This window comes from Pelodiscus sinensis, chromosome 19, assembly GCF_049634645.1.
Source record: "Pelodiscus sinensis isolate JC-2024 chromosome 19, ASM4963464v1, whole genome shotgun sequence".
NCBI lineage: Eukaryota > Metazoa > Chordata > Testudines > Trionychidae > Pelodiscus > Pelodiscus sinensis.
Genome location: NC_134729.1, coordinates 13,889,269 through 13,914,263, shown reverse-complemented (window position 1 = coordinate 13,914,263; position 24,995 = coordinate 13,889,269). Strand labels below are relative to the sequence as shown.

Below are 24,995 nucleotides of genomic sequence, written 5' to 3'. Positions count from 1 at the left end.
GTCTTTGATCTCCGCGGGGTTCCTCCTAGTTAAATATTTCATCACCACAGAATCCAGGCTGTGATACTGGGGCTTGTTTGATAGTGAAATTAATGAGAGGGAGACAGCTGTAGGCATCACATGGGCTCTGGCAGGGGCTTTGCAGCCGAGGAGTGAGTCCATTTCTCCTTTCCCCAGCTTCCTCCTCTCCTCCTGCCATCTCCTTCCCCCGCTTTCGCTCCCTCTCGTCCCTCCCTCTTCCAGTGGCGGGCTCCCTCTCACCCTTATTTTTCTTCTCTCCTCTCTCTCTCCATCTGTCCGGCCTCTTTCCCCCATTCCCTCCTTCCCTCCCCCTCACACTGAGGCTGCTCTCTGAGAGGTGGGGATTCTCCTACCACAGCCAGCGACAGCCGAGTATCGTCCTCTGCAGTCCAGACACCCCGAGAAAAGCCAGGACCGGCCCTGCCCTCCTCCTCCAAGTTTCCCTCGCTCATGCCCTCTTCTCTCTGATTCAGTCCATGGGACAGGATCTGAGGAGTTGGATCTCAGGCCGCACTGCAGCCTTGCTGGCCTTGCGAACAGCCCAAGGCGGGAGTTAGGCCAAGAGGTGGTGTCTGTGGCCTGGCCCCATGTGGTCTTCTGTAACCTCAGCAGAGCTGGGTCTAGACAGTATGTGGATGGGAAACCTCCAAGGTAAACCAAAGTGCTGGTGGTTTTTATGTTCCCTTCAGGCCTGGTGCTGGGCTCTGCCCTTTGGATGAGAAGTAAATCCAGGTCCTAACTCCTTGTGGCCGCTGAGGATGGCAGGAGTGTTACCTCTGGCGTCTGGGCGTTTGGGGAGATGCCTGAAAAGTCCCTCTTGTTTCCGTTGCACTCGGGGTTATTTGTTGTTTCCCGCCCGAAGCTCTGACATAACGTTGCTTTGTGGCTGTTACAAAGCTGCACGTCCCCTCTCAGCGCTGTGTGGATGAGTTTTGGGCTGCCCTGCTGTGCAGCTGTGGACAGTGCCACACCCCACCCCAGAGGTGGCTGCCTTTCAGTCTGAGGAATGTGTGTCGCATTGCTGCTGTCCCGTCCCACATCTCAGTGCTGGGCAGACGCTCTGGGCAGTTCAGCTGTGGAAAAGGTGGGTGCACGCCAGTACTGGGGCCCCCAGCTGGTAAAAATCAGGCCAGCTCCATTGACTTGAACAGAGCTCGGCTGGTTTGCCCACGCTGGGGCCTGGCCATGTTCTGGAAAGTGCTTTGAGAAGCAAGCTGTCCCAGGAATGCAAACGATTATCATTTAGTTATTAATCTGCAGTAAGTGGCCTAGCCAGGGTGCAGAGGCTTGGCCGGGTGACTTAATAAGAGCGTCTGCAGGGCCAAAAGCCTGGAGGCCCAGGCGAGAAGGGAAGGCGGTGTGCTCAGCCGTGGTGTGCAGGCTGCTGAGCTGCAGGGAGGGGACACTGAGAGCAGCAGACAGAGTGCTGGGTCACCGGAGGGTAGGTCGCGGGGGCTGGGCAGTCTGTCCCAGGCAGGGCAAACTGGAAGGGAGGGCTCTGGCACGGGGCGAGGACCTGTCTTCACCGCAGAGTTAGCCTGGCCAGAGTGCGCGTGCCCGGGGGAGTCTGGCCGGGGAGGGCTGCTGTGGTGCGACCTGGGGCAGGCAGGCAGGGGAGCTGGGCCGGGCTATCTGCTTGCTAAGCAGCCTGGGATGAGTGATCTGCCGTTGGAATGGCACGGAAGAATTGCTGAGCACACTGGTTCCAAAAGCCGCCGGGCTGGGAATGTGCAGTCGCAGTGATGCCTTGGCGCGCTGCGTGTTCCGTGGCCTCCGCTCCGAGGGCTCGTGCGCCGAGCGCTGCGTGAGAGGGCCTGGCTGCTGCTCTCCCTCCGCAGCGCTGGAGGAGGTTTGGGTTCAGTGTCGCCGAGCTCAGACGCTGCAGTGCCAGAGAACAGCAGCAGCGAGTGGCTTGCCCGTTCCCAGTGTGCGGTGGTGGGGGGCTTGGTGCCACTCAGACGGGCTGCAAAGAGGGATCGGCAGGAAACAAGCCTTCCCCACACCCCAAAGCTCCAGAGTTTGGGGTGACTGTCCCTGCCCCAACTCAGAACAGTGCTGCCAAGGCAGCTGAGCGAGGCCCCCTTTCCATGGACCCCCCACCCCCCGGCCAGCCATGCAGCAGCGATGGAAGGGAGTGCAAGGGGAGCCCCCTTTAAAGCGTCTGTCCGTCCGCCTGTCTGCGCGTCTCTCCAGCTGTCCTCCAGCTCTGTCGTCCCCCGGCTCCTCTCCCACCCTCTCTTGCCCGGTAAGAACCTTTCAGTGGTGAAGTGGCAGCAGCAGGCCTGGCTGCAGTGTTAAGAGGCCTCTTCTCTGGGCGCAAGCCAGTCCCTCAGCACTGTCCAGGGAGCCCGGGACTTGTGCCCCAGACGATCAGCGACCTGCGGCTTTCCCCTCCTTTGGGAGGCCTAAGAACGAGGCCACTTTCCTCCCCGGGGGTAGTGCTGAGGAAGGAGGCCTGGGGATTGCCCCTCCTCCCGCCCGGCCAGCAGGAGCTTCGGGAGCAACGGCTCAGGCCCCAGTAGGGCAGCCGGGCAGTGATGCTGGTGTTAGCGGCTCGCTCAGGCGTTTGAGTGCGGCTGGTCGGCCTCCGGCGCTTTGGAGGTGGCTGTGGCTTGGAGCCTCCTCGGTGGGAGCCGGGGGGAGGAGATGGCCACGGGGCAGACTCGGCCCCCTTTCCGCAGGCCTGTGGGGCTGCTCACTGAGCTGCTACACATTTGGCACCAGCGGCCGGTTCCATCTCCTCTCTGGGAGCCTGCGAACCAGCCAGGGCTTGGGCAGGAACTTGAGTTCTTGCCAAATTATTGCCGTGGGGGTTGAAACATACATTTCAGCAGGATCCGTGCCGAGAGGAGCGGGCGTGTGCTAGCGCTGCACATTTCAGCACCAGGCCTGCACTCAGCCCCAGCCACTGACGGCGGGGGGTGGGGGGACGAGGGGGGGCACCCAGCCCTGGAGGCAACAAGAACCATAGACGAGAAAATGTAACTACCCATTAACTTCTCCCCTCTCCTCCTCGCTCCCCTCCCCTTACTTCTCCCCTCCCCTTCCCTCCCCTCCCCTCCTCTAACCTCTCTTCTCCCTTCCTCTCCTCTTACCTCTTTTCTCCCCTCTCCTCCCCTCCCCTCCCCTCCTCTAACCTCTCTTCTCCCCTCCTCTTCCCTGTCCTCTCGTCTCCTCTTACCTCTTTTCTCCCCTCCCCTCCCTTTCCCTCTTTCTCCCTTCCTTCCTCTTTTCCCTCCCCTCCCCTTCCCTGCCCTCTCCTCTCCTCTCCCTTCTCCTCCTCTCTTCCCTCCCCTGCCCTCCCATCCCCTCCCTCCTCTTACCTCTCTTCTCCCCTTCCCTCCTCTCTCCCCTCCCCTCCCCTCCCCTCCTCTCCCGGGAGCAGGGTAATGCTCCCGAATGCAGAAAGACAGGACCAATGCCCCCCTCCCTCCTGCGTGCCAGCGATTTCCTGGCTCAGGACAGCGCAGCAGAGGACATCCCAGCTTCCGCCTTGCCGGAGCTGACCTTAATTCCATCCCCGAGTTCTCTGGGAAGTGCGGGAGGGCTGGAGCCCTGGGACCCCTGGGCGAAGTTGCTGGCTCCCTGTCGTGCCATCCCCTGGGCTTGTGAGAACCCAGTCAGACCTCGGGGGAGCCACTAATGGCCGTAAATTCAGAGGCCTCCAAGGGGCGGCTGTAGAGCTGATCAGGCCTCCGGGGCACGTTTCTCAGTGACCCTGCTCAGCCCTGCAGACCTAGCCTCAGGCTGGGGTTAAGCCCGAAGGGTCAGCAGTGCCTGGCCCTGGCTCTGGTAGGCGCTGGGGCTGGGCTTGTCTGAGGCTAGGCTCTGGAGGGCGGTGCTGTCCTATCGATCAAACTCCTGGGACAGCTGCCAGTTGCCTCTAGGACTCAATCAATACCCTTTGCAAAAGTAAAAGCTTCTTGGTGGAGACATAAAATATTTGAGTTTATTTTTTAATGATAAAACGTACCGACGGGCCGTCCCGGAGACGACTGTGCTGCATGCCCCGGGGGCGGGGGCAGGGCGGGGGGGGGGGTGCCAGAGCAGTCACCCATGGAGCCCCAAAGGGCTCATTATGCTGAGAGCAAAGGGGAAGGAAGGGGCTGAGCCACAAGCGGGGGAGAGCTTTGCAGTGAGGTGGAGGTAGGCTGGTACATGGGGAGGCGCTGTCGGGGGCGAGAGGGGAGCTGCGTCTGGGCTGCCATCGGCACGCATGCTCTGTGGCTGTGCAGAGGGCATTGGCCGCGTGGCAGGCCCGAGAGGAGGCTGGGGCGCAGGACAGGAGGAGAGGGATGCTGTTCCCAGTGTCAGGCACTGCAGAGAAGGGGGAGTTTGGATGGAAGGACCCTGAAGAGGAAGGTCAGATGGAGTAAGACCCATCTAGTGAGAACTGCATCCTCGGTGCTGAAAGGGACGGGGGCCGTAGGAGGGCTGGGTGCTAGACTGACGCAGGGCATGAGACTGGCAGGCTGGGGTTGAGAGCTCTAGGGATGGAACAGTGCAGTCCATTAACCGATTCATTGATAAGCAAATGCTTGTTGATTGGTGCTATAGACGACATGCATCCCCCCACCTCTTGCCAGGACATTTTGTAGCAGGCTGGCCAGCAGCCTGGCTCAGTCCCGGCTGGCTCCGGGTCCAGGACCTACCCCTGCTGCAGCTCTGCATTTAAAGTGTGTTAGGAGCCAAGCGGGCAGGCAGCCCGGCTCAGTCCTGGCTCACGCCAGGTCCGGGAGCTTACTCCCTCTCCCCCAGACAGGAGCGGCTGCCTCCCCCTTATTAGAGGCAGCAGCGCAAAGTGACAGGCAGCCAGTCCATGAGGGGAGCTCATTTTTCAGCTGGCTCCCCTCGCAGACCAGCTCCCGCCTGGCACTCTGCGCTGCTGCCTCTGCTACAGAAGCAGCAGTGTGGGGAGTCGGGACTCCTCCGGAGCGGGGCCGGAGTGCACAGGCTGCTGGCCCCACCCCCGGAGACTATCAAATAGTCGAGTAACTGCTAAGAATTCAGGCCGTTACTTGAATATTCAATTAACCACTGGTACATCCCTGGAGCTCACTCCCAGGGTGCGGGGCAGTGGCCGCGGGCATGGGGGAAGCAAGGACCCCATGAGACATTATGCAGTCGCCTGGGTTGTGGGGTAGCCTCAGCAGGAGGGCTGGCAACCCTGGGGTTCCCGATAGCATGGCAGGTAGGGACGTGGCTCTCTGACCTTGGACGCGAAGCTGGAGCTGGATCGCTGGTTTTCTCTCGGTGTCCAGGTCTCCCCCTGCCCTCGGAATGAAGACCTTCAGGCTGAGTCTACACCGCAGGTGGGCCCGGGTCAGCTGACTCTGGCTCAGGGGCGGCTTAAGGTTGGTGGAAGCATTTGGGCTCCATGTGAGCCCCAGGCGCTGGGACCCGGCAAAGCTGGAGGCTGGCCTGAGAACACTGCCAACCAAGGCAAGCAAAGCTCCTGAGCAGGGTCGGGGCCAGCGAGTCGCTAGCCGTGGTGCTGAAAGAGGTTTCTGCACAGAGGAGCTGTGCTCCTTGGCTGCTGTTACGCTGCGATTCTCAGGCCTCTGCCTGTGGGAACATTGGCTGCGTGCTCGCTGTTTGCGGTGACAGTCGGGTGTGTGTGTAACATCTCGTCTCTGTATTGTCGCACCAGAGGGAAGTGATTTCCCCAAGTCAGGATAACAGCAAGGAGTCCTGCTTCCAAGTTCCCTGCTGTAACCACGAGCTCCCACTTCTCCCCCAGCTGGGACGGCAGCCCAGGAGTCTTTGCTTCCAGAGCTGCGCGCTACCCACCAGCAAGCGGGGCTCAGCGTGTGAGACATGCGGGCCCTGCGTATTCAGCGACTCCCCCCAGCCCCTCTCCGAGCCAAACAGAAAAGGGGAGACGGGCACGAGCCCTCTGAGCCGATTGGCAACCGCCTGGCTGAGAATCCCGCACCTTGCTGCTGTGTTAACAAGCCACTCACTGTGCTTGTCAGCTGCTGTGTTCCTCATGCCTTCTAGCTCATGTGTCAGACGCAAGGCAGCAGCTTCCCACAGCACTTTCATTGCTTGTACAGGGTAAGCTGCTTGGGGGTTTGCAAAACTATTAACAATAGAAAAGGACATTTTCTGCAAACTGGTGTGTGTGTGCGCGCGCGTGTGTGTGCGTGAAGGAGGCAGAGACCTGCTGAGCATGTGTTTCACATTTTCAATGTATGCATCTTTCAATGAGTAATATGTTAAAATGTGTAGTTGCAGACTTTTAACAAGCATGTTGTAAGGGTGAACAGAAACAAGCCCAGAGAGCAATCGCCGCTGATGGGTGGCATGCACCACAGTCATGTGGATTGGTGTTGTCAAGCAGCGTTCCCTCCTCATTTTTTTCCATCCAAGGGTGGAATCAATTCTGTCCCGTGCACCGATGCATGTGTGCTTGTGCACCACAAGTAGAATCACCTGCTGCCGGCTGTGGGCGGCACCTGGCTCTCCCTGGGGTGGCCGCCCAAGCGCTCAGGGAACACTGTTGACAAGTGATTGGCAGAGGGCCATGTGGAATGGGATGAGCAGCAGACTCCTTCCATGAAATGCTACATGGGGGGGACGGAAGGAGCTCACAGCAGAGGGGACTTGCGAAGGGCGGCTTGGGCTGCCTTGTGCCCCGAGTGATGCCAAATGGCACAGGAAGGGTTCGTTTGGGGGAGGGGGCTCTAGCCAGTAGGGTCTCCTGGTTCAAGCAGAAGTGCCTGGGATTCAGGTGTTCGGTTCCTGGTTCTGCTATGTGGGCAAATGACTCCCCTCCCCGCGCCTCAGTTCCCCACCTGCATAACGCCAGTAGGTGGAGGCTGCATTGGACCATCGCCTCGCCTTCCAGGTTGTTCCTCCGTACGGACCCCCCTGGCACCCTCGCCTCCCGCAGGGCATGGGCCTCCGAGTCTCACCCAGCCCTCTCCACTGGCCAGTGCAGCCCGAACAGCCGGGCTGCCTTTGCCCAGGAGCGCCTCCCTGCCTGGGAGGGAAGTGTGGGGGAGCCCGAAGAGGAGACTGGCGCAGGCGAGTGGCTCGCGCCTTGTGGGAGGGAGCAGGGCTTTGGGGTGCTGCTTGGGGACCCAGGAGCTCAGGGTTTGCTGCAAAAAAGGCTTTAACCGATCCACAGCACAGGGTGGCTCTTTCACCTTCCTTCTGCCTGCCCCGCCTCTCATGCCCTGCCCGTGTCCAGCCTCCTCTCCTTGGACTTCTCCGCTAGTGGTTCTGCTCCCACAGGCCCCCGACAGGCCTCCACCCCAACCGAGCGATGAGCAGGAAGGGCCGGTTCTCAGCATGACAGCGCTAGTGCTGGGAGACAGCACAGTGAGGCCCCTGCTCCCAGGCCCCCCTCCCCACCACAGACTGGGCTAGCCCCAGCTGCTCTGCATACTCCAGCTGCTTAGCGCTGAGATCAGTTTAACCCTTTTACAGGGAGCCACAGCACTGGAGAGGATGCCTGAGTCAGGGCCCACAAGCCCCCGCATGCTGCATCCCAAGCACACTCAGAAGCATCCCCCATAAGGCTCTGAGCCCCACCCTTTGGCAGAGGGGGCAAAACTCCACGGGGAGGGCAAGGGACTTGCCCACGGTCTCACAGTGCGTTAGTACAGAGCCAGGAATAGACTCACTTCCCTGCTCTGACCTGTAGTTTCCTCTCCCTGAGTCAGGAACAGACATAGCCTCTGGTGCCACCCAGTCCCGAGTTCCTGCCTCCTGCAGCAGACAGCAGCCCGATCCCCTCCCTGGGACAGAATCTCACCCCAGCTCTGCCGCTGGACATCCAGCCTCCCCATCCCCGGCGCCAGCGGGGCTCCTCCAGGTGTGGCTTGGTGCTCCTGACTGCATCGTGGCTACGTTGTAGTCAGGCTGTTCGTAAGGGAGGTGGACAGGCAGTGAAATGTGCACGGCCATGAGTTTGACTGGAAACTTGGCAGCTCCTGAGGCCCTGGGGTGCTGCTGCTGGGGGGGACTTCTGGACACCGCTGCTCCGGAGGACCCTGGGGCCCAATGGCCCCTGAACTGTTGGCTGCCCCCAGCCACCCAGGGCTCTGAGGGGACCGCTGCTCTGGTAGCCTCCCGGGTGGCCTGTGGGACTGCCGCTGCTCTGACAGCCCTGGGGTGGCTCGTGCAGCTGGCCCTGGGGTCGCCCCAGTGGCCCAGGGCTCAGCCCCGCCAGCTAGCGCAGCTGCAGAAGTCACAGAGGTCCCAGAAAGTCCCAAAGCCGCAGACTCCAGACTCACAGCCTTACCCAGGGGGTCTGAAAAGTACTCCCCTCCCCCGCCCCCGCTTTGCAGCTGAGGCATTATGGGATAGCTGCCTAGATTGTCTCAGCAGACGGGCTGGAGGCGTGGCCCTGCAACAGGCCAGGTGCGGCTGGAGCCCAGTTGTGTGGAGGAATATGGCAGGGTGGTCGCTGACTGCAGCACAGTCCGGTTACACCAGCCACAGCTGAACTGCATAGTCATGGGGCCAGCCACTCTGAATGCCAGTGACTGGCTCCCCCATGCACAAAGCTAAGCGGGGCTGCCCCCTCCCTTTGTCCTGCTTTGTCTCTCCTGCCACGCAGGCTGGGATCCTGGGGCCTGGGCCCTGGGGGAGCGGTCCGACATGGCCCAGCACACCAGGGAGAGCTCATTGGGTTGGACGGGACAGCGAGCTAGCCTAGGCCGAGGGCTGGAGGCTGGGTGGCTCAGGCCCTTGGAGACCCCCATTGCCCCTGCAGCCGATTCAGGGACTTGGGGGCACGTGGGTATTTCTGACTCCAGACACCCCTAAGCAGAGTGATCCCGCGCTGACAGCAGCTGGGCTCCGCCCCGCAAGGCCCGGGCCCTTCTTGCAGGCAGCGCTCCCCCGGGGCAGCCCGAGAGCTGAGCTTTCCTTGACTCGGGCGCACTCCTTTTGAATACATGATTTTAGCGACGATCATCGCGAACTGCATCGTTCTGGCTCTGGAGCAGCACCTGCCTGACGAAGACAAGACTCCGATGTCGGAACGACTGGTGAGTGGGGCCAACTGGGGCCTTTCCCTCTGTCCTAGCCGGGTCCCCAGGTCTTGTGTGGCTTGGGGAACTGGCCGGCCACGTGGCGTGTGTGTGTCCACTCGGAGTTAGTCCTGGACGGCTCCTGCGTGTTACATTCACACCCTGCGTGACTCTGGGATCGTTCCTCCAAGTAGCTGAGATCTTAGCCCCAGGGTGGTCGGCCTTTCCCTCCCCTGTCCAGCTGTCCTCTTCACATCCTGCCTCCTGCCCTCTTGCAGGGAACTGGCCAGTGGCATGCGCCTCCCACACAACCGCTTCGGCTTCCGTGTCCCACCGGAGCCTGGCTGTGTTACCGCTGCGGCAGCTTGTCCTAGATTCCTCCCTACCCAGGAAAATCAGAGCCAGGCTGCGCTGCCTGGGAGTGACAGCCACTTCCATGCCGGTGGCTTTGGGGCTTCTAGGAATCTAGGGGGGTGGATTTTTGGTCTCCATTCACCTCTGTCTCTTTCTTTGCACCCCCGCCTACTTAGAGCTGGCCCTCCCCGAACCCTTGCTTTCCTTGAATTATTTTAACATCTCTTCTGACGTTCACACCGTTCCCTCTCTGCCCCCCCTTCTCTTGTACTACCTGCTGTGAGAAGGAAGTGTAGTCTAGCAGTCAGAGCACAGAGCCCCAGGAAGTTCTGCACTCTGCTCCTGCTCTGGGCAGAGTGTGATCTAGTGGTTAGAGCAGGGTCCCTGCCACTTCCCCCGGGTGTGGCCTGAGGCAAGTCCCTTCCCCTCTGTGCTTCAGTTTGCCCATGCCCAGAGGGTGCTTCGAGACCTGGAGAAGCCCAAAGGATTGTTACCGTTTTCGTGATGTAAATTGTCTGCATTTCCCTCTCCCCAGGATGACACAGAACCATATTTCATTGGAATCTTTTGTTTCGAGGCTGGAATTAAAATAATCGCCTTAGGGTTTGCTTTCCACAAAGGCTCCTATCTGAGGAATGGCTGGAACGTGATGGACTTCGTGGTGGTTCTTACAGGGTGAGTAGCTGGTTTTTATCCTCCCCGTCTGTGTGCAGGTCGCTTGCAGACAATGGCGTGTTTTCCTGAGCTGCGGGAGGCGTAGGTGGTGTCCAGTGGCTAATGCAGTGAGATTGGCCTTTGAGACTCTTGCGCCCCATTCCCAGATTAGCAGGAAGCGGTGCTTCGTGTGGGTGACAGCTGGGACTTCTGGGTGGTGTCCATGCAGCCTCGGGCCAGCCTGAGTGTCTCCCATTCCCCAAGCAGTGCAGGGCTTGGGTGCGTGCAGCGGTTTACAAGCTGGAGAGTGGCACAAAAGGGCGATGTGGCATTATTAAAGCATGGGGCTTTGTGCCATCCTGCATCTTCACTCTAGTCCGGTTCCCAGAGCTTCATACGAGCGGCCAGGCTGGGTCAGACCAATGGTCCATCAGGCCCAGGATCCTGGCTGCCGACAGTGGCCAATGCCAGGTGTCCCAGAGGGAGTGAACAGAACAGGGACTTATCCAGTGATCCAACCACTGTTGTCCAGTCCCAGCATCTGGCTGATATGAGCCTAGGGACACCAGCCGTGCCCATCCTGGCTCGTGGCCATTGATGGACCTGTCCTCCGTGAATTTAACAGGGTTCCAAAAAAAAAACTAGATAAAGTCCTGGCCTTCACAACATCCTCTGGCAAGGAGTTCCACAGATTGACTATATGCTGCATGAAACAATACTGCCTTTTGTTTGTTTTCCACCTGCTACCAATTCATTTCATTGGGTGAGCCCTGGTTCTTGTGTAATGGGAACAAGTCAATAACGTTTCCTGAATCACTTTCTCCACACCAGTCATGAGTGGATAGACCTCGATCCTATCCCCCCTAGTCTCCTCTTTTCGAAGCTGAAAAGTCCCAGCCTTATTAATCTCTGCTGCTTTGTAACCTGCTTTGGAAGTTGGGAGGTGTGTGGAACCGTAGCCTCTCTCCGTGTGCTGAGACATTCATGCTGCTGGGGGGGTGGAGCTAACGGGCTTTTATTCCGCACAGATCCCTAGTCCTAATGAGCACTGGGACCCCCTTGCAGCAGGCCTCGTTTGATGAGAGAGCCCTACTGAGAGCCTGCAGAAGTTCTCTGCAGTTTAACTTCCCCATGGCTTCCTGCTTCTGTCCCTCCGTTGCTGGCCCTCCGGGGGGCTGTGGAGTTGAAGGCCGATGCGTATTGGAACTCTTTCTTCATCTTCGAGCCTGTCGCATTGGTTCTAGGATTTCTTGGGGTTTATCTGCTGGGTAGCTCTCGTGTTTGGATAATTCAGGGGTAAATAAGGTTGCGTTGCCCTTGTGTTGGCCTGTGTCTCTTTCACTCTCGAGTTCTGCAGGAGTTGCTGTGGGAACTGGGGGCTTGTTGCTTTTCTGTGTGCTTCCCTTTATTCGTCACTACGTTGTGTGTGCGGGGGAAGTGTTCCTAGAGCACTTGCAGGCACCCATGTGGCTGTTGGGATGTGTCTCCCATTTGTGGTGAGGTTTCTGTCGGCACCCTTCAGCTGGGGTTGCGCATCGGGTTGTTCTTGGCTTAGTTCTGATTGTGCGCCCAGGGGGTCTCTTGTGATAGTCCCTGTAATTGCTGTGGCGGCAGCATTTGCACTAACACTCAAAATGCCCTGCTGCGGCTGGAGCCTTTGGTTCTTTTTCTTTTTTTCACGAGATTTGTTCCTTGGCTGCTCCTGTTTCTTTGGGGGATGCAGCTGTTGCTCTCCGGGCAGTAGGTGTTACTCCCTTCGGAACGCCAGACCCCACGGCTGTCCAGGCAGTGTCTTGTTAAGCAATGAGTGGAGGCCGCGGAGCCAGGGCCTTGCCTGGCGCAGGAAGCAGAGGCTCTGCCTGGGTCACGCGGCTGAGATCCGGAGGGGTTAGTGGAGGGAATGGTCGCACATGTGTTAGGGGCGGGGGGCTCAGGGCGTCGGGAATGGACTGTCCCGCCTTTCCTTCAGATTGCCCGTGGGAATCCAGCTCCCACTCTGCTTGGCTGCATGGTGAGATTGTGAGGGGTTCCATCCCAGGGATGGCAAATCCCCTTAACTGCGTAAACATGATGCTTAACCAGTTAACCGATTCGAGGGGGCACAGGTTGGGGCATTGCTCCAGCCCAGTGGGGCTGTAGCGCCTCTCCCCGCATGCCAAAGCTGGGCTATAGAGCCCCCTCCCCATCGCCGCCACAGGCAGGGGCTGCTCCAGTTGTCCAAGCCTGGGCCCGCTGCACACAGGGGAGCTGCTCCAGGCCCCCCCTCCCGGGGACGGGTTAACCAGAACCGGTGAGCATCACTCATAAAGGTCACCGGTTAGCCTTTCACCTCCCCGGTTCACCCCCGCAATCGCCACAGGCTGGATCCCAGTGACCCACCACCCGCCGCAGGGGGGCCCTCCAGGCCAGCATGCTGGGCCTCTCCCTCGCCACGGAACTCACCCTGCAGTTGTCCATAGTGGGTGTGACAGCGCGTCGGGGTTTCCCCACCTCCTGCACCCCCGTAGTGGCACGAACAGACTCCGCCAGCCAGTAGAACAGAGGGAGTTTATTGCTTCTCCAGGACACAGCCCAGCACAGATGGAATCAGGTTCCAGGGCAGGCCTAGGATGCCTCAGCCCCCCTTGAGATGGGGGAGCCTGGGCCCCTAAATCCCAGCCCCCTTGCTTAGGCTGCCTCCTCCATGATACCAGACAGAAACTGCCTCTCTTCCAGCCCTGCCCCCCAGCCAGGGGCTGGTCTCCGCCCTCCTCCCTTTGTCTCCCTCCCTGGGAGGCTGAGCTGGGGTGTCTGGGTTAATCCACATTTGGGAGAGTCAGTGAGAATCTCCCACCCCAGCGCAGGGGGACCCCGGGTCACAGAGCAGACAGCCCCCCCCACGCCACAGTGGGCGTCTCCCCGGGGCCACGGCCCGGTTGTGAGGTCCTGCCCATTTCCCTCCCCGGCACGCTGAGGGGTTTTGTCCCTCACAGAACAGCAAGGGGTGAGAGAACACCCAGGGCCAGGTCTTCCCCTGGAGTAAACTAGCGGGTCTCACCAGCACATCCGAATGGCCAGACAGGGCCAGAGAAAAGGTCCCTCTAGCCCAGGGTCCTGACCCTTCCCCCATCAAACAGAGGCCAGGGACACCTGTGTGGCCAGTAGCCCTTGAGGGACCTGCCTTGATGAATTGATCTAGTTCTCTTTTGATCTCGGTTACAGTCCAGGTCTTCACAACCTCTTGTGGTCTCCACTAAAGCGAGTGACATGAGAATTCACATCAGCTGGGATCTGGCCCCAAATCTGTTTGGTCAAAACTAGGGATGTAAGCGACTAGTCGACTACCCGATGTTTGCTGGGTTGTCGAGTAGTGACTCAACTAGGCGCCTCCCCCCCCACTGCCTCTATCTGTGGGGGAGCAGGAGCCAGTGCTGGGGGGAGCCTGCTTATAAGCCGGTTCAGAGGGCAGGAGAAGTAGAGGCGCAGCAGAGAAAGGGCTTGAGTGGGGCAGAAGCTCCGACCCCTGTGCCTCTCCCTATGAAACGTAGCAAGAACCCCGGGGCTCAAAGGGAGAGGTGGGAGCCCGGGCGAGCGTCACCGCTGCTCTTCTGCCTTTGAAATGCAGACCTGGGCGGCTCTCGCTACATTTAAAAGGCATCGGCGCAGCAGGGGTAGCGAGCCCCCCCCCACTGGCTAAGTGAGTAGTCGATGGAAATTCAATGGGAATGTCATTGATTAATCGACATGTAACGTCCCTAGTCAAAACATTGTCCCTAGGAGCCAGCGCTGCCTGACCCTGCCCACGCCCGCCCTTGAAACGCTGCGATCTTCCGATGGCTTGTGTCCACACGCCGCACCGGGCCGGTGTTCTCTGGCTGCAGGGGCAGGTGGGGGCTGCTGCAGGACATCCTGTGCCCAGCACGGAGTGGAAGTGACCCAAAGGCCCCGGGGCTGGGCTGCAGGCGGCTCGGGGCTTGCAGAGGACGGTGGCGTGACCGGGGCTGGGGAGGGAAGGGGTCTGTCCTGAGCCACGCTGCTGAGCACGGGCTGAGTGAGTCCCAGGGCTGGGGGTGGAAATGGGGCTGGGAAAAAAGGCAGCCACGCGTGAGGAAACTCCACCCCTCTCTCCCCTCACCGGCAGGGAGAAGCGCCTGGCTCCCCTGAGTCACCCAGCGGGGACAAAGGAGACCAGCTGGGAGAGAGGCAGGGCGAGAGGGGAAGCGAAGGGCAGACCACACCCTGGGAATGGGGGCCTCTTCTGGGCAGCCACTGGCAGGGTCCAGGCGGCACAGTCCCAACCAGAGGCACTTCCAGGCCAGCAGGAACGTACCAGCTGCCCCCCTCCCACGTCTCTCTTGGGCTCACACTCGTCCCCTCTCCGAGCTTCCCTCTTCCATTCGCTCCTGGCCGGCTGCCCCGTGCTAAGGGTGGGGCCGACCCCGCTGGCCTGACCGGCCACATGGCACCCCCGGGTGTAACGGCGGCACCCCGTGCGCAGCCATGCAGCCTCAGGCCCTTTGTCCATCAGTCTGTGTCTCTCGCTCAGCCTCCCGTGCTGCTGACGCTCTCACGCGGTTCCTGGGGCCTCGTGCTGGTGGCTGCCGGGGAGCCGGGCTGGGCTGGGTGGTCTGACAGCCAGTGTGGCCACTGGCCCAGGACCCTGTGGCCTCGAGGCAGCACTGGCGCTGGGGGAGAGCCCGCTACTGAGCCACCCAGCCCACTCCCCCGCACCCTGGCTTGCCCCCGGGGTCTTTGCTCTGCCCCTCGCCTGCTTGGCCAGTGCTGGGCAGAGTGGTGGGGCTGCTGGGCACATGCCGACCCTGCTCGAGAGGAACCCAGCCCCGGGGTGGGGCCCCACAACCTGTCACGCTGCTGCTGCCTCCGTCCCTGGCCACTCTGCAGTGCTGGTTGTGGCGGCTCCCGACCCAAACACACGAGTTCCTGGGGGGGGGAGATTTCTGGGGTCCCCTTGGACACGGGGAGGGCTGCTCTGGCGCTGCTGTACCCCAGCCTGCAGCGAGGGATTCCCAGCCCATCTCCCGAGAGGCTCTGAGTGGCGCTGCTGCAGTTTTGCCGTGCTAATGGCTTCTTCCTCCCCAGCGTGGTGTGTGGGGGGAGCTGCAGGGGAGGCTGGCAGGCGGGCGGTGGAAGTCTCCTGAGCAGAGAGCTAGCTGTGGAGCCTATGGCTTCAAGAGAGGGAGGCTAGGCTCTGGCAGAGGGTCTGGGAGGCTGCACTGATGCTGCCCTGGCCCCAGGGAGGTGGTGCCCACGGGCTGTGGATGGCTTGAAGGGAAGGCAGGAGTACGTGGGATAGCTCCCAAATCAGAGTTTTCCCTGAGTCTGGGGAACCCCCTGAACCTCTCTGGGCGTGCCCCTTGTGGGCTGGGGGGGCAGCCCCCACCCACTAAGGAGTGTCAGCCGCTCAGCGGAGCCACACATGGGTCCCAGAGCCCAAGGCATGGCACCTGGGCACGGGGCCAGCAGAGGCAGGCTGCAATGGGCTGGCTGGGGGCCCGGGTGCCCCTCACAATGGAGCAGCCCTAGGGACACTTAGCAAGAGACGTCTGAGGCGTCATGCTGTGCTGCTCTGAGGGTGCGTGCCGTGGGCCGCAGGGGTATCTGTGCACACCCGCGCATGCCGTGTGGGACTCTACATGTGAGCATGGGCCCCGGTAATGAGGCAGGTTGCTGTATATATCTGTCCACACAGTAGTATTTATGCAGCCCGAGAATGCTAGTCCTGATGGCTCTTTGTCACATGGCGTGTGTGGCGCCTTTGTGCACATTCACACACATGTACTTACACACGTGAGGGAGCGTGTTGCTCTACACATGTGCATGTTCACGGCGTGCTTGCAAGTGCATCGTGTGTGCCAGGGAAGTCGTGTGTGATTAGTGTGCTGCTGTGCACTTGCGCTGATTGGGGATGGGAGCAGATAACTGGCTAACGAGTAGGCATGGCCCTTGCCGGGTAATGCTTGCTGCTTCCGATTAACCAGCTGGGGCTGGAGCGCCGCTCAACTGCTTAAATGTATCATTTAGCTGGTTAACGGATGAAAGGGGAGTTTACTTCCCTCGCCCTGATCCCCTCCGCTCCGCGGGAGATTCCAGCCAGCGCAGGTCCCTTAGCATCCTGCGCCCCCCGCCGATGCCACGCAGAGCGGGGACAGCGGGGCCACGCACAAAGCCTCCCCCCCCCCCGCCCACGTCCTCAGCAGAGCTGAGCTCATTAGCATGCCAGGCAGCGCGGGCCCTGATTAGGGAGTCTCCCTGTAGCGGTACCTTGGAGGTGCTTTCCAGACGTGCCCAGCATGCCAAGGCAGGCAGCTTTGCCTGAATGAGGAAGCCGAGAGGCGTGGGCAGGGGGAGGCAGGAGGCCGAGGGAGGCTCTGGCAGGGAAGGAGGTATTGATCTCATGCCTCATCACGGGGTCCTTCCGCCGGTTCTGCCGGGGGCTCATCCGGGGCGTTGGGAGGACCAGGAAGACGCAAGATGCTGGCAGCGGCAGCGCACTTCTCGGCAGAGCAGGGTGGGTGCCAGGGAACGCGCACACCTGCGTTTGGGCGCCTCTGTTCCCAGCAGGCTCTGGGCTTGGGGGGAGGGGCGGCTCTGCTCCGTGTGCCAGCGTGGACTGAAAAGCCAGGTGCTTGGCCGTCTGAGGAGGACGCAGAGGGCTGTCTCGGCTGCCCTCACGGGGTGTGGGCGCTGGCTCGTTCGGGTACCAGAACAGTCAAGCACGGGCTGCATATGCCTTCCCAGGAAACAGGGCCGCCAGCCCACGTTGCAGCCCACTCCGCTGAGCTAGCCCCATGGACACCTCTCCACGGGCTGCCCTGAGACGCGTGGGGGCGGCAGAGGCAGAGCTGGCACCAGTCAGATGTCTCTCTCGGTCATGGCTCGGTCTCTTCCGACTGTGCCCCGGCCTTCCAGCCCCCCACGAGGCACTGCAGGAGAAGGGGCTGGAAGCCAGGAACGCTCTCCTGCAGAGAGAGCATGACAAGCATGCGGTTGTGGCCCAGGAAAGAAGGTTACTAAGAGGGGACCTGCTGACCCTCGGTGCTGCAGGGACGGGTCACCCTGTCAGAACACAAGGGACAGGGGCAGTTATCACTTCCAACAGGCCAGGCCAGCATCGCTCGAAGGAACGGGGTGTCGCTGGTCCGTGGGGCTCACTGCTCGCGGCAGCTCTGAGGCCGATTCTGAGAGGCTGCGGCTGCCCGAGTCCCAACCGTCCAGCTCACACAGCTGGCAGAAGAGCTGGGAGACCTCTTGCTTCAGGGCTGAATCAGATCCCTGGCTGAGAGAGACCACAGCGAGACCGATGTGGGGGGCAGGCTGCCCCAGGCCCGCCTGCTGAGGGGTGCTTGCGTTTGTCTCCAGGGTATCTGCTACTGACCACTGTTGGAGAAAGGCGGCGGGCTAGATGGACCTGAGGTCAGATCCGGTCTGGCAGCTCTTGGGTTCCGGAGGGGGGGTCTGTGTGTTTGTCTGCTGCCTTGCTATGGCTGTTTATTTGGTGCATTGTGGTAGTGCCGCGGGGCGCCGTCATGGGCCAGGACTGCATTGTGCTCAGCCCTGTGCGAGGGATGTGAAATATTGAGTAACTGACCAATCGAACAGTCGATGCATTTTGCTTCGACTATTCGATTAGTCACTAGGGCAACTCTGCCTCTGACGTGTAGCCACGGCCCACGTGGAGCCCGAGGTCAGCTGGGGGCACCCTCCCCTGCTGAGCCGCCTCCCAGGCTCTGTGCAGCACAGCTGTCTGAAGCACCCCTTTCTTTTCCCCCATCCGGGAGTGACTAGTCGCCTACCCTGCCACCTATCCGATAAGCGTTTGCTCGAGTAGTCGCCTAGTTGTTCACATCTCTAGCCTGTACATGATGCTTATCCTCCTGGGTGCTGTACGAACACAGAAGAAAGCGACGGTTCCTGTCTGAGAGAACTCCCAATGGGTGCGTGTTTACGGAGCCCAGGGGGAAGGGGGTCTCTCTGTTCTGAACCTGTCTCCTCTCCACTGATGGGGGCGTGGAAGAGGCCCACAGACACAGAGCGAGAGAATACACTTCCTTCAGGGGCCGCTTTCATTGACTGAACGCGGGAGGTAGAAGTGTAACCGTTTACACAGTTGACTGAAGCACTAGCTGATGTTTATCTGTGTCCCTTACGGTGCCACGCCAGCCCCCCAGGCCCGGGGAGTGGGCACTGCAGTAGAAATGCTGTACTGCAGAGTGTGCAGCGCATGTAACGGCTGGATTTTTAGCGGGCGCGTGGTTACATTTTACGCAATGTTTTACGTCCTGAGCCTGAACTGTGACTGGCCCGTGCCCGGCATAGCCTGCAGGGCGTTTGGGACTTGGCTGCACAGGAAGGCTTGGTGTGTGAGGCGCCCAGGACCTTGGAGGGAGTCTGTGGGGCATGGTCTGTGTGTGTGCAGGTGTTTGTGCGCTGTGTGTCCGTGCTTGGATGGAGATGAGGGGAACGTGTGCGCGGCAGAGGGGCAGAGCTGAACCTGCCTTTGATCGGCTCTGGGAGCCGGGAAGTCCCCTCCCGGGACGTGCTCTCAGTGAGACGTTAATTACCGCCTCTGCCTTTGCTCCATTGTCCTGCCTTCCCAGGGCTCTGCGGATGGGGAGCAAGTGCTGTTTAATGCTGTCACAATATTTTAGCGCAGCGCTGCTTGCTCACTTTCCCCGAAATTGTGTTTCTCCTGCCTTGATGCTCGGGCCTGTCACTGCCTGCTCCAGGGCCGAGTCCGCGTGCTCTGTGGCTGGCATTGCCGGGGCCACGGAGCCTGCTAGCCCTGCTGTCCCATGCGCCAGATCAGACCTGGCCCCATCAGGTTCGCTGTCCGGCCCTGAGCAATGGCCTCATGCTTCGGAGGAAGGCAGCCGCTCCCTTTCTCGTTCAGTGGGACAGGGAGGAGTCTTGCCTGGCCCCCGTGCTGACCAGCCCAGGCCTCGCCATCAGAGATGCTAACTCCCTGCAGAGCCAAGGCTGTTAAGGGCCACAGAGGATCCGTCTCGGGATCCGGCCTGTGCACGTCTTGTCTCTCTGCTCTGTTTATCTGTTGCCATGTGGCTCGGTGTCCGTCTGCCCCGTGCTGGCTGTTTGTCCATCTATTTGCCTCCCCTCCCCCCTCGTGCTTCCCCAGGACTGGCTCTGAGCCAGGGGAAGGAGAGTTTCCTTTTGCTGATTCTGCGCTTTCAAGTCCCCGATTGCTGGAGCCGCGGCTGCCTCTTGCCCTTGGTTTCTGGGTAGCGAGAAGAACTCTGGCCCCCCCCCCGAACCCACCTTCCTTCGATGAGGTGACCCCCTGCGCTCCCCTTAAGGTGTGCGACTGTGCGGGTGCACCCCAGGAATCTGAGGCCCACCCACCTCGGCAGAGCCGCGCTGTGGCTGGTCAGCTGCTCCAGGGCGGGGCTGCGGGCCAGCCACCTGCAACGCATCCCTGCCCCAGGAGCAGTAGGGCAGCCACCACTTGGCCCTGGCCCTAGCTCCTGTGCTTCCCCAGGCTGGAGCCATGGGCCACGTGTTGGGCAGTGACTGCGGCCCCAAGACCTGGGGGTAGGGGCTGGGGGCTGCTCCGGCGACTGGAGCTGGCTGGGGCCCCGTGGTCTGGGCCTGATGGGGGTGCCAGGCCCTTGGCTGCCTTCCCCGCTGTGCCCAGCTCAGTGGGGGAGCGAGCAGGAGGCCGGCTTGCTCACTTTGCCTGCCTCGTGGTGCACTAGGTGCTGCGGCTCTGCGCCTGTGGCTGGGTGTTTGCTGTAGCTGGCTCCTGTCCCCCGGCGCGGAGCAGTGGCATGGCCAGGGCGGGACAGGCCCAAGTGTTGCCGGCGGAGCTGCCGGGGGCCGCCAAGGGGCCCTGGCTGTTGAGAGTCCCTCTGAGGAGATGAGACCTTCCCACCGGCCCCCTGGAGGTGGGCATGAGCCCCCCTGGCTTCTCATGCTGCAGCTGCTCCTGCATTGCCCGGGGTGCAGGTAGGCTGGAGCTGCTCTGCCCAGTTTGCCGGGGGCGCGTGCAGGCTGGGGCCTCACTGTATGCGTCTCCCTCCCTCCAGGGGTGGGTACTGGGTCCTTTAGGGTTAAGCTCGTGGCGGGTTTGTTCTGTAACCCCCCTGCTTTGGGTGTCTTGCGGTTTGTCAATCTGTTGTCAGCAACATCCCCCTCGTCTTTCACCATCTCTGATAACCTCGTATTTGGGGCAGGGGTAGTTGGGGCGGCTGAGTCTGGTTTCCTTGTGCGCGGTTCATGTGGAAGCGGACCGTGCCGTGGTATTTACACATCTCCCGAGTGGCAGGCGTTCCGGTTCTGAAGGCCCGTTGTGCCAGGCTCTGGCCGTGATCTGACCGTCCGTGCACTCAGGAAAGAAATCCCACCTCCCGTGCGCCTGAAGGCTCTTCTGAGGAGGAGAGGACATTGGCGTGGGGGTTGGGAAGGGATATTTGTAAATCAATCTCCTGTCGAAATGCTGCTCTCTGGAGAGAGCGAAGAATTTAGAACGTTTCCCCCCACTCACTGATTTCCCCCCACTCGATTTGTCATTAACCTCTCTCACGCACAGCGCTGCACGACTATTTTGAACTCCTTCAGCTTTAAAAAAATTGTGGCCTACATTTACTCAGAAGCACCTCCCCCCCCCCGAAATCCCTGCGAACGGGCCTGTAGCAGCTTCCCTGTAGCTGCGTGGCGTCTGCCCAATGCTGGAGCCGGGCTGTGCTGCAGCTGCTCCTGGGGCTGAGCCCCCTGCATCTCTTTCGCCACCTGCACCCCTCTTTTGCCTCTCAGAGCCGCCTGCCCCCAACACGCTGCCCCTTCCCTGTCCCCCCATGTCACTGCCCAGCACCTCACTCCCTGCATACCCAGGGTACTGACAGCAGCTTCCCAATGCCCCAGGTGGGGACTCACAGCAGCCCCACAAGGAGCAGCCTTGGGCAGTCCCTGCCCTGCACAGGGGCTGCCCAGGGAGCAGCGCTTCCGGGGGGGGCACATCTCCCCTTCTCCCTCGAGGTGGGGAGGCGCGGCCTGGGGGAGTCTCTTGGGGAGCAGCGCTAGTAGTGGGTGCCATGGTGGCACCCGTCCGAACGAGCGCTCGTGCCCTCGCTGTCGGTGCACAAGACAAAACTCACTCTGCACCTGGATGGACAATCTTAGCAGGACACTGGGGACCCCTTCCCATGTGTGCAGGCCCCCTGCAGACAGACCCTGGGGCCTGACTGCAGCAACGGGCTAAATTCACCCCTTGGCTTTGGTGAGATGCATTCTGGCTACAGTCAGGGCGCAGTGCTGGGAGCATTGCTTGCCAAGCAGCTGGGAGCCATAAGCCCTATTGCTGGGTCAGGCCAAAGGTCCATCTAGCCCAGAGTCCTGTCTGCCGACTGTGGCCAGTGCCAGGTGCCCCAGAGGGAGTGAACAGAACAGGGAACCATCGAGTGATCTGTTGCCCATTCCCAGCTTCTGGCAAACATCCTTGGTATAATAGCTATTGATGGATCTCCCCTCCTTTCGTTTATCTAGTTCTTTTTGGAACCTTTTTTACAGTCTTGACCTTCACATCATCCTCTGGCAAGGAGTTCCACAGGTTCCTTTTGTTTGTTTTAAACCTGCTGCCTGTTCATTTCATTTGGTGATTTATGAGAAGGAGTAAATAGCACTTCTTTAGATACTTTCCCCACACCACTCATGATTTTATAGACCTCTATTCTATCCCCCTGTAATGGAGCTAGGCTGAAAGGCCATAGAGAAGTCCTCCAAGAGGCTAGAGAGGCTCTGGAGGAACTAGCCAATCAGGAGCCAGGAGGGACTACAAAATGAGCTGAAGGACCTGAAGGGAGAAGGTTGGGGTGGGAGGTGCTGTCTGGTAGTTAGGGACACCTCAGAGTGGGGAAACAGACTGAGAGGCTGGACTTAGAGGGACACTAGTGAGGGTGCTGGGATGGGCCCCGTTAGAGGTGTACCTGGAAGGGGGTTGATCCCCAGAGGGTGTGACTCAGCCGACTGGCCAAAAGGCTGTCAGCCAGAGAGAGTGCAGGCACCCGCACTCGGCCAAATGGGGGTGCTCGTGTGAGGTGAGGGCTGACCCCGTTACACCCCCCAGTCGTCTCTTTTCCAAGCTGAAAGTCCCAGTTTTATTCTCTCTCCTCCCTACACAAGTCGCTTTGATCACCATGGTTGGAGCTCCAGGGGCACCCGGTGGGCACCGGGAGCAGTGCAGTGGAGCCAGTGTGCCCGGGGGAGACCATGGGATCAGGGGCCCCTGCTTGGGCAGCTGCTGCCGAGGCTGAGAGCTCCCCCGCCAGGGTCTCTGCGGGACACGGCTGGAGCACCCCCAGGGACTCGGGGTCAGGGCTAACGGGGGGGGGGATCAGGCTGCCCGCCCGCGCTGCTCCAGCACCGTAGCTGAGAAGATTCTTTCTCCTCCAGAACAGGGGAACCTGGAGGCCCCCCTACACCTTGGAGGAGCGGGGCTGCCTCAGACACCGGTGCTTTCATCAGCTCCTCTCTTCCCCCCCGGGCCTTGGCAGCCTGCTCCCTCCGGGATCCTCTGCCCTAGGCTGGGGGGGGGGGCATGAGCAGAGCCTGGCCCTGTCTGTGCCCATCGCTCCAGGTGCCTGCTAATGCTGAGATGGTCCGCAGGCCCAGGGGGCAGCGTGGAGCTGCTCTCTGCTGCCATGGCCAGGTGGTGGCAGGGCCCCTGGGAAATGTACAAGGTGGATGGAAGGGTCTAGCCAGCCCTGTGCACACCCCACCCTGCCCCGTCTCAGCCCACAGTGGAGGGCCCCCCCATGGGAGAGGAAGTTTTAGGGGGGCCTGTCTGTCATCTCTGCTAAGGCTGCTGGCAGGGGGCTGGGTGCACCAGCATTGCTGGGGTGGGGACATGGCCATCTGGGCTGAGCCCTGGGCTGAGCCCTGCCCTCGCCCAACCCTCTGGCTCCTGGGGGTGGGCAGCAGAGCGCTGGCAAAGGATTGTGGGAGTTCAAGGCCAGAAGGCATCAGCAGACCCTGTTGTGTGACCTCCTGTCCATCACAGGCCACGCCCAGCCCTGTGCACCAAGCCCCGCCCTCCTGTCCATCACAGACCACGCCCAGCCCTGTGCACCAAGCCCCGCCCTCCAATCCATCACAAGCCACCCCCAGCCCTGCACACCAAGCCCCGCCCTCCTGTCCATCACAGTTCACCCCAGCCCTGTGCACCAAGCCCCGCCCTCCAGTCCATCACAAGAAGCCCCCAGCCCTGGCACCAAGCCCCGCCCTCCAATCCATCACAAGCCCTGCCCAGCTCTGCACACCAAGCCCCGCCCTCTTGTCCATCACAAGCATCCCCCCAAGTTTGTGCACCAAGCCCCTCCCTCCTCTCCATCACAAGCCACCCCCAGCCCTGCACACCAAGCCCCGCCCTCCTGTCCATCACAGTCTGCCCCAGCCCTGTGCACCAAGCCCCACCTCTGGGCTCAGGCCAAGTATCCCAGCTGGTTGGACCCTGAACTGCGGGGGCCACAGGCAGAGAACAGGAAGCCCCGCGGGGCTGACCCCTGAACTCAGCAGTGGCAGGAAATGGAGGTGGTGCGATGTACTCGGGGCTGCCATGGGCAGGCGGTGGCCTGGTGCATGGGGAAGAGGGGCGGGAGGCTGTGCTAATGGGAGGTATTTGGGGGAGGTTCTCTGATGGCATCGCCAGTTGCGCTGCCCCTAGCAGCTTGCAGGGCTGGCTTCTCCGAGCTGCCAGCCCACAGTATATATGGGGGGAAGGGACAATTACAGGGCATTTGGCATCCCTGGGTGGGTGGGACTTGCCCCATTCCTATGCCGCGGTTGCGTCATTCATCTCTGTCCGGAGCAGCATCATTCAATGTGAAACGCCTGCCTGGAGCTGCTGGGGTCCCGGCTGCCGGGTTAGGGGAGGGCATAGGCTGTGCCAGGTGCCCTTGACCCAGGGTGCGAAGGAGAATGGGAGAGCGGGGGTAAAGGGGATCCCAGCAGAATCTGCTCCCCCGAGTGGAGCCCTCTGGGAGAAGTGAGGCAGGAAGGGGAGGCTGGACAGGGGGAGGGGACACCAGAGAAAAGAGGGGCCAGTGGCTGGGGGAGGAGAGGAGTGTTAACCTGAGGAAGGGAGAGGCAGCCGCAGAGCCAGCTCCCAGCTCCTGCCCCAGTGGCCTGGGGCATTCCTGCCTGCCCCAAGGGCACGGAGCTAGTGCCGTCCCTCGCACCTGCAGTGGCACGTGGGTGTGCCCACATTTACAGGCACATGGAGCTCTCGCACTTGTCACACGGGCCTACAGCGCTCATGCCCATGCTTACGTGTGCACTCTCCCACCAGCGCACGGAGTACGTGCATACACACGTGCACACAGCCATCCAGGCATGCACACGGAGCTTTCCCCCACACGCTCACAGCGCCCAGGCACACACATTCCCTACACACCTGCACGCACACACAGGCTGAAGAGCGGGCAGTGGAAGGTGCCCAAGCCAGCATTTCGGAAGGGTCCTGCTCCTAGCTAAGCACCTTATGTGGCCCCTGCAAGGGCGGTTCAGGTTGGACATTAGGAAAACGTCCTGCCTGCCAGGGGGCTACACGCTGGAATCAGTTGCCTGGGGGGCTGTGGAATCTCCATCCCTGGAGATACCGAAGAACAGGTTGGACAGACCCTGCCAGGCACGGTCCAGCTGGTGCCTGGCCCTGCAGCGAGGGCAGGGGATGGGACTCGATGGCCTCTCGAGGTCCGTTCTCATGTTCTGTGGCTCCGTACCGGCGCAGCGCTGTGCACACCTCCCCCATGGACACATTCTGCTCCCCTTTTCGCTCAGTAGCACCAAGTCCCTCCAGACCTGTCCTGGATCAGGTTGGCCTGGGGGGGGCCTCTGCTCCATGATTGTCTCCCCCTTACACCAAGCTGGGGCTGCCAAGGACCCCCTCCCCCTCTTACAGAGAACTGTGTGTCCGAAACACCCTCGGGGCTGCCCATCGCCACCCTCGCAGGCAACCCGGCACCTGTGCTCTGT

General features: G+C 61.0%; 1 protein-coding gene across 5 annotated transcripts in view; it reads left to right on the top strand.

The window, feature by feature from the left end:
* CACNA1A (calcium voltage-gated channel subunit alpha1 A) overlaps window positions 1–24,995 on the top strand; it is a 259,911-nt gene that overhangs the window by 107,719 nt on the left and 127,197 nt on the right. For all 5 annotated transcript variants that reach the window (XR_012896663.1, XM_075902448.1, XM_075902447.1 and 2 more), the window contains exons 6-7: window positions 8,918–9,023; window positions 9,895–10,034. Coding sequence is in view for 4 of the 5 variants with exons in the window: in XM_075902448.1 (XP_075758563.1) it covers window positions 8,918–9,023; window positions 9,895–10,034 (246 nt within the window). In the remaining variant the exon portion in view is untranslated. The remainder of the gene's footprint in view (window positions 1–8,917; window positions 9,024–9,894; window positions 10,035–24,995) is intronic.